The 11228-nt window shown below is 49.3% G+C and overlaps 1 protein-coding gene across 1 annotated transcript; it reads left to right on the top strand.

Moving 5' to 3' along the window:
• Positions 1-512: 512 nt before the first annotated feature.
• On the top strand, positions 513-4943 carry LOC146193789 (neprilysin-1-like). Its single transcript, XM_084600605.1, has 3 exons — positions 513-609; positions 974-1917; positions 2898-4943. Exons 1-3 carry the CDS (start codon positions 513-515, stop codon positions 4941-4943), a joined length of 3087 nt encoding a protein of 1028 aa, XP_084456731.1.
• Positions 4944-11228: the final 6285 nt, after the last annotated feature.

Below are 11228 nucleotides of genomic sequence, written 5' to 3'. Positions count from 1 at the left end.
ATACATATACATATACATGCACACACACACACACACACACACACACACACACACACACACACACACACACACACACACACACACACACACACACACACACACACACACACACACACACACACACACACACACACACACACACACACACACACACACACACACACACACACACACACACACACACACACACACATATACGTACATACATACTAGCGCATGTATATACTCGCACAGGGGGATTTCGTAATCGTCGCCACCGCCAGGTGCCGGATTCATTGGGTGCAGTGCTGGGAAGTCCTGCAACTAGTGGTGAATATATCAGCCTCGATGTTTTCGCATTTACATATTGTCCCGCATTAGCACGCGGGCTTGAATGGCGCGTGAGAACGAGGCAAAGCAGAAGAAGACGCGAATGCGCGCGGTACGCGCGGTTAGGTCTCGTTCGCTCTGATCCCACGGCGTATCCCTCGGTAAAACGAGCCCAGTGCAAGTGGCCCACTGTCGAGACAGGCATGGAGGACACCCCGAAGCAGAACAGCCAGGAGAATGTCTCGGCGAAGACCAACCGCCGCAGGAAGAGAAAGGCCTGGCGTGGACCCGAGAGTCCCGGTAAGCCTTCTTTCACGGCGACGGCTGTTCCGCGATCATGTTGGCAATACCTGTCAGTAGATCACTCTCTGAGCACTCCGTCCTCCGTTGGCTTGCTGCACGTCGCGAGTTTAGAGGTCTCTCTAAAGCGACTTTTTAGAATTGAAAGACTCCGCCTCTACCAACAAGTCCATGTGTTTAACAATAACGTATGGCCCTGTAAAATGCGAACGTAACACCAGAACTACTCTGACGAGACTTGGGTTTCGCGCCATTCTTCAGAGCACGGCCCCTCCCAATCCCCACTCCTCGGCAAATCTGTCGGAAACCTAAGCTATGGGTAGCTTAATCGCTTCACTTACAAACTTTAACCGTATCGTCCCAGGGCCTGTGTCAATGCGTAGCTCCACCGGCAGCGGAGCCATGACCCCGTCCTCACGGACATACGGCGACGACCTGTCCGAAGCCGCCTCCGTGCCCGGCCAGCAGGTCAGCACACAAGACAGCTTCCCGCTTTCACTGCGACCCCAGTCACGCAGCCACGTAAAGCAAGAGTCTTCGCCGTCGCGCCGGCAAGATGGTTACAACCCAGTGGCAGTCCATAGAAGCGCCGGAACTACACTTCGTCCTCCGACCAGGAGATCGCTCTTTGGTCGTGAGTCGTCGCAGGCGGCGGCGGAGCGCAGATACCGCGATCCCGCAGACCTCCGGCAGCCATACTCTGCGGCAAGAGCAAGAATGGCAGACCAGACCAGCACCGATGACGACTTCCGGGCATTCCAGCAACCGCCGCAGCGTGAGGTCGCTGCAGGTCGTGACGGAGCGAATGTTAACACAGAGAGATTCGAAATGTCATCCCAGGATTCGCAATTCGTGCCTCGTGCTGGCCCAGGGCGCTCATCGTTCAAGAGTGCGATGTCGCCCGTTGGCTCAGTCGACCGTCGAGTGACCATACACCCAACCGCCACGAGAAAACCCTCGGAGGCCGGAATTGCGGACCTCGTGTCCACGGTACCGGACGCGGCTAAACGCCCTCGCTCATCACTGGCCGACACGGCTCTGTCGGGTCAAGCTTCCCGTCGCCAGTCCGCGAGGGGCGAGGTGGTGATTCGGGAGCCGCCGCCGGTCTGGCACCCAAGGGCGATGAGCTTCGACGCCGACCGGCGGAAGTCACTGCAGGTGCAGGAAGCCATTTCCCAACTGCCCATTCCGTCGGCCACTGTACACAAGTCACCACTGGTGTCGCCACTCGGCGCTCTTCGGTCCGCCATCGTGCGGCCAGGCGACCGCAGATACGGGACACGCGGCGTATCCAGCAGCCCGCACCACGTAAGTGAACCGGTCGGCAGCGAGCCTTCCAATACGAAATGGCATTGACAAGGTCACTGTCGCTCCCCTAAAACGGCTAGGACGTTGGATTTGCAGGCTCATAGCGAGGCGATAGTTAAAGGAAGGCAATCGCTCGTCCCGGTTAATTTGATCCTTCACCGAGATTTTCCTTTTGCTACGAAAAGAATGGCGATCACTTGACGAACGCGCGCGGGAGTGCATCGCAACTGCTCCAATAAACCGTGATGTGGTCTTGACTTCGTGTTTTATAGCTGTCAGTGAATCCGTCAGGGATTCGAGTTTTTTCCTTTGCGTCGAATATAATATAGATTAGTTAAAAAATAGATTTTCATTTATATCCCACCCTTCTTCGTGGTCCCCTTCGAGTTCGATGTCGGTGTACACAGCGACGTACACATCGACGTTGCTATGGTGGTTAGCATGGGAGAAAGAAGATTGTGCTGACTTCACGTATGACTTTACTGGAACGAACCACAGCAGCGCGCCTCTCTGGATGGCCTGAACGCAGAAAATTTACGTGGGATAGCATAGGTCGTCGCCTTAACACGTGCGTAGTTCAGCTTGCCTACAAATTCACATTGGTCCAACACCAGGAGCGCATATCTCCCGCCACTTGTCAGGTATAAGAAGCCCTGTGCCATGATACTATCTGGGACTGGACGGGAAGTGTTATCGGAAGGACAAGTATGTTCAAAAAATAATATTCTTTGCATATCAATATATCGCAATATGGAAATACCTGAACAGCTGTAGCCGGATCTCGCGTTAGAGTTGTAACCGCCCTGTTGTTTCTGTGTGTGTGATAGCCTGTGGTACTCGGGTACGGGAGAATGCAGGCGGCGTCGACGACTTTATTTCTTCAAAAATAATTTTTACCAATACGGGATTCGGGTCGAACTATGGGACATCCTTTTACGTCGTAGCAAATAATTATTTACTTTTGCATCATTCTGGTGCAGGGCAATGAAGACCGCTCTCAAAAATGGCGCCGTCTGAAGAATGTCGGCGTGCGTGTGCTAGACCATCGCTTAGGCAGAAATGCTAAAGTCTCCCTGGTCGCCGGCTTTATTCTCTCCATCATCGTCATTTATGTGGTCCTCAAAGCAGTCGCCTCGCCGCCCAACAGGATCTTGGTGTGCTCCACTGACGACTGCCTCGACCACGCTGGCCGAATTCTCCGGTCGTTGAACCCCTCGGTCGATCCCTGCGCTCACTTCCACGAATACGTGTGTGGCCCCAAGGAAATTCTGCACCGAGAGGTTATCGATGACCTCCAGTACGCCATGTTCGTCGTCGCGAGCGCCAGCCGCGCTGTAACGTCGTCGCCTCCTGCCAATGGCTCTCTCCCCGCAGCGTACAAAGCTATGGCTGCTCTTTCGACTTGCCTTGACGTGTCCAGCGCGCAGTCGGCCGAGCCCTTCGTGAATTTCATGAAGGAGCATGGAATGTCGTGGCCAGCGAAACGACTGAGGGCGGACTTGATCAAGTTTGTCGACGTTCTCGACGTTCTCCTGGATTTGACCATCAACTGGAGGGTGGGGCTTTGGTTCGACGTGAAGCGGACCTACCTGACTGAAGATTATGGTCTCGTTATTATCTTCGGTGATCCGGGCCCTCTGCCAGTGTTGCGAATGCAGCAGTTGTCGACGCTGGACGACGCGGCGTACGCCGACACAGTCAAAAGCGTGTCACATTTTCTAACTAGCGGCAGGACGCAGCTAAACGAACCGAGCATCCAAACGTTACGTAAAGATGAAAATGCCATCAGGTCAACTATACTTTCAGCACCCGTAGATGAGTACGATGTTCTGCTACCATTGCACCGGGTTCACCATCTCTTTACTGAGAAGGTCTCCTTGAACGATCTCCTGGCTGTCATCAGCAAGCACCTGAAATCGGTATCCAGAATGTCATTGGAAACAAAGATTCTCATTATCAGACATTACTCGCTCACTCAGCTATTAAGGCTGTTCGAAACTATCTCCCCCGCAAGACTGCTGGATGTTATCGGCTGGATGTTTTCTTACGCCTACGTCTGGATTTTGAACGCCAGCTTCGTCTCGCTTGACGCCGCCAAGGCCGAAAACACGTCCAACCTCATGCTGTGCTTTCTCGCCGTTCACGAGTCATTCGGCATCGTCCAGGCGTCACCGCTTTTCCACGCACTGTTTGACGCCGTCAACCTTAAGGACGAGGTCTTCGCAGTATTTAACTCCACGTCCAAAGCGCTGACCAACCTGCTTCAGGCTTCGGAAATGATTTCCAATCTGACGAAAAAGGAAGTTGCCTTGAAGATAGGCGACCACATTCGGGTTAGGCTGTTGCCGCCGCAGGCATTCATTGCTACCGACATCCTGGACGCATTGTATGGCAACTTTCCGGACGACGGCGACAACCGCACCTTCTTCGACATATGGATCGAGTCGAGGGAGGCCCTGATGGCGACGCTGGCTGACCCCTTCCACGACAGCGTTCTGACCGCCCGTTACCGCAGGATGTCGGGCAGAGGAGCCTACTTTTATTCACTCAACCTGGTCTGGCTGGGTCTGTCGGCGCTGCTGCCGCCTTCTTACCGAAAGAGGGGCTCTGCTTTGATGACCTACAGTGGCCTGGGATACCAGCTCGCCCGACAGCTGGTCAGAGCCTTCGACGAGCGTGGTCGGAAGATGGATTACTCCGGGCTGGACATCTCCTGGTGGGAGCAGCAGGGCAAGTGCGCTCTGGACACTGCGCAGACCGCTGAAAGGAAGAAGGCGGTGACCGACCTCTTTGCCCTGGACGTGGCGCTGGAGGCGCTCAAGACTTCTGTACGGGATCTTTCTTCGCTGGCTATCAAGAGGCTGGAGGGGTTCTCGCCAACGCAAACGTTCTACATCAGCTACTGCAGCCACTTCTGTGACGATCCAGCAGGACCGGACCAGTGCGACTTGGCCATCAACTCCTCTGATTTTGCGGAGGCATTCGGCTGTCGCCGCGAGGCTGCGCGCACCTGCCTTTTTGCCTAGGGGACGCGCCGTTTTGTTCCAAGCGGCAACGTGAAGTTGCTCGCTCTTTCTGTGAACACCTTACAGTGGAAATATGAACTCAGTTGCGCTATGTGGACGATGCCATCACGGTAACGGTTAGCAGTACTGTATAAACTTGAACACATTTTGTCAATTTTGATTTCATGATACTGTGATGCGTAGATTTCGTTTTGCTTTGACAGTTGCCCAACGATTCGTTTCCAACTTTATTGCTAGCATCCACAAGTTTGTGGCCACTGAATATTTACCTTCATTCCTATAAGGCAATAGGGCACTCACTTCAATTGCTTTTCTTTTGTTTTGACAGGAAAGTCTGAATGCTGATAGAACATTGGCCTGTTTCGCTGCATTTCTCACGATGAACCACTGTCTAGGGCCCAGCGAAAAGAGTAACTAATCGGTGTCCTCGCGCGAAATAGGGATGCCAGGTGTGCTGCAAAAGAGGATGTAACTGGGACACAACACTTGCTAAATATGCATCCCTGCCCCATTTGTAAGGTGTCCCTAGTGGTGTTGTCACGTTGACAGGAACAGTATGAACAATTTTCCTTCATACAGCCATCGATTTGTGCATGGGCTCATATGTCTGCAACGGTCTCTGCGAGTTCGCTGCAACTTGGACAGTCACGTGCGCCGATTGTCTGATGCGGGCAAAGAACCCCATCTCCACATACCGCGGCCTGTCGCTGCAACGGAGCCATGGAGCGATCGTTGACTCGAACCACGCTTGAGAGCACTACAATTTTGGCGCGAGAATGCGCTAATTGTGTAATTTTCTTTTTTGCAATTCGTGGGCTTTCTTTCCACATCGAGAAAAGAACATGTCTTTCTTTATCACAAATAATAGAATGGTGGTTTCTGAAGATGACCTCGGACTTTGCAAATCATATTTACTGCCTAAAGTCTATTTAGTCATTTAGAAAAAATAACGTAACCATTTAATTGCAGACAAAAAAATACCTGGGGTGCGCAACACGGCTGGCAGATGCATACCATTTGTTTCCCTGGCCCACCTCAAATATGATTGCGAAAGCAATACTACTCTAGGTTTCGAGCCTTCAGCGTAGCACGGCGGTAGCCACGCTCTAGCCACGTGACGCTGTGACGTCACATCCCACATGACTCTAGGGTGAGAACTTGGCTACCAACTCAGGCGGTCGGCTTATAGCGCGGCGGTAGCCATGTTTTACCCACGTGACACTGTGACGTCACACCCCACGTGACACACGGGCTGGCAGAAGCTGCCAACTTGGGTCTCTCGTTTCACATGGGACGGTTATGTCAGATTCAGCCTCCTAGAACCCTGGCATTCACGTTATCCCTATAGGCCACTAAGGCACGTTCATGCGGCTTGGTTAAAGCGGGGCTTTATATGTGGGCTGAGGAGAAGAAAAAGAGAACAAGAACGCTCGGTCACCCGCAGCTAATGCTTTCGCTCAATATTTGGTTCAGCAGCATTGAACCCTTGTAATTTTTTTAATCCTTGGCTCAAGGTAACTGCAGCGCACTGCCATTCCCCGAAAATTGCAGCAACGGAAGTGCCGGGTACGTCACTAAAAAATAAAACAACAAAAAGCAACTCAATAAACTCGCATGTTTTGTTGAGTATGCAATGCAGTGTATAAACTAAAATGCAAACGCAATAAAATAGTTTGCTTGACTAAAACTGCTTGCAGTAATCAGCTGATTACGTTAGTTGCGTCCATAGCGCCATCTTTAGTACGTTGAATCAAAACCAATTAAGCGCATTTAAAGCCCGCAATTCACGGCGCTTCTGGGGCGCAGTGAATTAATGCTACTTACCTCAGCACTAAAATATGTGTTCGAATCCTGTGAGTGCAATTTTGTATATTTTGTTTTTAATTCACAACATTCAAATAAACTGCATATTTCCTGAGGTGTATTTCCGTTTAGGTTGTATAATGGGATGTTTTTGATTCTTAATAGCCGCAGGTATGACACAGGTATGACAGGTATGACACAGGTATGACAATGGCTACGCTATGCAATTACCTTCACCGTAATCAATTTCTGCCTTCAATGAGTGTATGTTGCCTCTAGGTTGTATTCAGACCACCATTCAGAGACCACAATACTCGCTGAGAGACAACCAGTGAGGAAAAATAAGCTACGGGGGTTGACTTATTCAACGTAGCAGAGATTTTATTAATAGTACATTCTATTAATTCTACGTTGTGTACATTTACTACAACTATTTTATTAATAGTACATTTCAGTATCTGTACTGAGCTGTATGTTCGAACAAAGGGTACGGCTTTACTGACTTGTTTTTTGTTGCGTTTTATTTTTAGTGACGTGCCCGGCACTTCCGTTGCTGGAGTTTTCGGCGAACGGCCAATACGCGTAGCTGCATACTAAACGTTTTGCACCTTTCTGGGTGCGAAAGGCGCTAGAGAGTCTCTGGGCTAGCACACTACATGAAAAACGGCGACGCAGGAATAGTCACGGCGGTTAACTATAGGGGGTTTCCGGTTGGCTATCATGCGCTGTGTAAAATGGATGAGGGGCATATAAGAAAAACGAGAGATAATGCAGTCTAAGAGCCAAAAGCCAGTGCAGCAATGTCCTGAGCATTATGAGGGCGGCCGCGCGCTGCGGCCTGAACGAAAGCCAGCATTCGCTGTTCGACGCCAAACAAATTACGTTAGTGTTCCACCGTGAAGCGGTGCTGCTTTATTCATAGCGTGTTAGCCCGGGGACAGCATTGCACCTGTAAAAGTGTAAAGAAGAAAAAGGGGCCTGCGGACCTCAAGAGCTTATTCCTCTCGCAAACTGTTGCTTCTTCTGCTCGATCCGGTCTCTTAAACGTCGCTCTACCCGCCTATCATCTCCACTGTCCCAGATCAGGACTGGAACCAGAGCACTTTCTTGAAAGATTTTTTTTTTTTTTTTCTGTCGTTCATGTCCCTGATGCTTTTTAGTTTTGACAGTTTCCTTATCGGTAATTCTTTAAAAACAAAATTAATAAACAGGTATGTTAATTTATTTCAGTTGGGCTGTCCTATCGAATCCTGTTAGGTGATTTAATTGCGGTGGTCATCTGCTTAAAATGATTAAGACAGATCAGGATGAGAGAAAAAAAATGGCTACACAGTATGAAAGAGCACTGAATAAAGGGTTGAGAGAAAGCCTCAATTCGCAAACCGAGCCACCATTTCGACAAGTGGACTTGTCGAAACGTTGGCTCGGTTTCATCATCATCATCATCATCATCAGCCTGATTATACCCACTGCAGGGCGAAGGCCTCTCCCATATTTCTCCACTTAACCCGGTTCTGTGCTAGCTGCATCCACTTGACCCCTGCGAACTTCTTAATCTCATCCGCCCACCTAACTTTCTGCCGCCCCCTGCTACGCTTTCTTTCCCTTGGAATCCAGTTTGTTACCCTAAGCGACCATCGGTTATCCTCTCTTCGCATTACATGTCCTGCCCATGTCCATTTCTTCTTCTTAATTTCCACTAGAATGTCGGTAACTTGAGTTATTTCTCTGACCCACTCTGCACGCTTCCTATCTCTTAATGTTACCCTTACCATTTTTCGTTCCATAGCCCTCTGGGTTGTCCTCAACTTAAGTAGAACTCTCTTGGTTAGCCTACACGTTTCAGCCCCATAGGTGAGTACAGGCAAGATGCAAATGTTGTTACTTTCCTCTCGAGCGATACCGGTAAGCATGCTAGTCATAATCTGCGAGTGCTTGCCAAATGCGTTCCATCCCAATCTTATTCTTCTTGTTATTTCCTTTTCATGGTCCGGATCTGCGGATACTACCTGTCCTAAGTAGACATTTTCGCCTACTACTTCCAGTATTTCGCTACCTAATGTAAACTGCTGTTCCTTCCCGAGGCTGTTGAACATTACCTTAGTCTTCTGCATATTGATTTTCAAGCCTACCTTTCTACTTTTCCTGTCTAGGTCATCAATCATTATTTGCAGTTCATCCGTCGAGTTGCTTAGCAAGGCAACGTCATCAGCAAATCGCAGATTACTGAGGTATTCTCCATCTACCCTTATCCCTAACTGCTCCCATTCCAAGTCTCTGAATACTTCCTCTAAACAAGCTGTGAATAGTACTGGGGAGATTGTGTCTCCTTGCCTAACACCTTTCTTTATGGGAATTTTGTTACTTTCTTTATGCAGAAGTATGGTTGCTGTGCAGCCACTATATATATCTTGCAGCACTTTCACGTACGGCTCGTCTACCCCCTGATTTCGCAATGCCTGCATCACCGCCGAGGTTTCAACTGAGTCAAGTGCTTTTCGTAATCAATGAATGCTATGTATAAGGGCTGGTTATATTCCGAGCATTTTTCTATCACCTGATGCTGATTGATGGTATGGATATGATAGATAGATAGTAGAGTACTGTTTCCGAAACCCTGCTTCATCCATTGCTTGATTGCAGTCTAAGGTTGTCCTGATTTTATTAGCGATTACCTTAGTAAATACCTTATACGTAACAGACAGTAAGCTGATTGGTCTGTAATTTTTAAGGTCCTTAGAGTCCCCTTTCTTGTGAATGAGGATAATGTTTGCATTCTTCCATGGTTCCGGTACCGTCGATGACACCAGGCACTGCGTATACAGAATGGCCAGTTTTTCTAGCACGATATCCCCCCCGTCCTTCAGCAAATCTGTAGTTATTTGATCTTCTCCAATTGATTCCTTCTTTTCATAGTTTCTAGTGCTTTCTTGACCGCGTCCTTCGTCACTGGTGGAACGTCTGACTGTTTTTCCCTACCGCCAATCTCATTACGGTCCTGACTAATTTGGCTACTGTAGAGATCTGTATAGAATTCCTCGGCTACTTTGACTATCTTTTCCATATTAGTGATGACGTTGCCCGCCTTGTCCCTTATCGCATACATCTGGGTTTTGCCTATGCCCAATTTCTTCTTTACCACTTTAAGGCTTCCCCCGTTCTTTACAGCATGCTCAATTTTCTCCATGTTATACTTCCTTATATCGGCCACCTTGCGCTTATTGATTAGCTTTGATATCTCGGCCAATTCGATCTGGTCTGCTGGATGGGAAGCTTTCATACTCTGGCGTTTCTTAATCAAATCTTTCGTCTCCTTAGACAGCTTACCGGTCGTAACCGTACATATCTGATTATATTCCTTGTTTTTGCTATCAAAATAACTTCTTGGTTTCTTCCTCTTCTTGCATAATGTTTTTTTTTTTTTTTTTTATGACAGACACACACACATGTTTAAGACATCAGATTTAGTGTGAATCACATCCTGCTCCTACCTGGTTGACCAAGGCAAGCTGTTCTTCAGGCTGCGACGTCTACAGCCAGCCACGCACTGCAGGAGAAAGAACAATTGAGGGATTGTAATTACAGGTGCTTATGATGACGCTGAAAACATTTTTGTGCTGTAAGGAATTTTCATGTCTGGGCGGGAGGCGGGGGGGGGGGGGAGGGGGGGGAGGCGTGGTTGCCGGCTTGGTCCAGGATTCCCGAAGCATATTCAGAAGCAGAATTCCCGAAACAACAAAACAGCCATATTGCTTTAGACTGGCATATAGAACAGGACGTCTGGAACCGGGGAGCATCGGAACGAAGACGGAAATTGAATAGCCGGGAATGTCCAGGGGCAGCTTTTTTTGGACAACTAAAAGAAATATATGTGATGAACCAACGATACTATGCCGAAGTCTGACCAAGCGCGTGCATCGCACTGGGGCTAACACCGTGGCGTGTCAAAAGGTTCCTTATATGGGTACCATGCAGAAACCCAGGGGGCAGCACTCGGGCACCGGAGGATTTCATTGCTGCTGCTGATAAAGCTTTATTCACAATGAGTGGGAGGAACAGGGGAATCAGGATTTTATTTCGGAAGCAATACTACGCCAGGTCTAATCGCTCGTCGTTGTGTGCCGTGTCCGTGTCCGTATTCGTGTCCGGGATCCCCGAGCCGGCGCTGCACCTGATAGAAGAAGAAGAACGCTCGGTCACCCGCAGCTAACACTTTCGCTCCATATTCGGTTCAGCAGCGTTGAACCCTTGTAATTTTCTTGTAGTGGGGGAGTTGGCAACCAGGGGCTGAGGAGTGCGGACGAGTTTTGCGTCGGCTCCACACGTTTTGTCTCGATGTGCCAGAAATTTTCATCGGAATTTGGTTTCAGTGGTGCCATTGTGCGTCGGAACGTGTAGTGATATTGTGGACACCGAATTTGTGACTGTGAGTGCAGCAGTTTGGTTTTTATTGTCGCTCTTGTGCGGACCACCTGCGAAACG

The sequence above is a fragment of the Amblyomma maculatum genome, chromosome 4 (genome assembly GCF_055883805.1).
Source record: "Amblyomma maculatum isolate TAMU_Amacu chromosome 4, ASM5588380v1, whole genome shotgun sequence".
Lineage (NCBI taxonomy): Eukaryota > Metazoa > Arthropoda > Arachnida > Ixodida > Ixodidae > Amblyomma > Amblyomma maculatum.
The sequence above is the reverse complement of the archived record's forward strand: the minus strand, read 5'-3'. Positions and strand labels throughout refer to the sequence as shown.

What these genes read in the sequence shown, in the direction of transcription:
- LOC146193789 (XM_084600605.1), top strand. Translation starts at nt 513, where the DNA reads ATGGAGGACACCCCGAAGCAGAACAGCCAGGAGAATGTCTCGGCGAAG. An exon ending in GCGTGGACCCGAGAGTCCCG is followed by an intron (nt 610 to 973) that starts GTAAGCCTTCTT and finishes GTATCGTCCCAG; the next exon opens with GGCCTGTGTCAATGCGTAGC. An exon ending in TATCCAGCAGCCCGCACCAC is followed by an intron (nt 1,918 to 2,897) that starts GTAAGTGAACCG and finishes ATTCTGGTGCAG; the next exon opens with GGCAATGAAGACCGCTCTCA.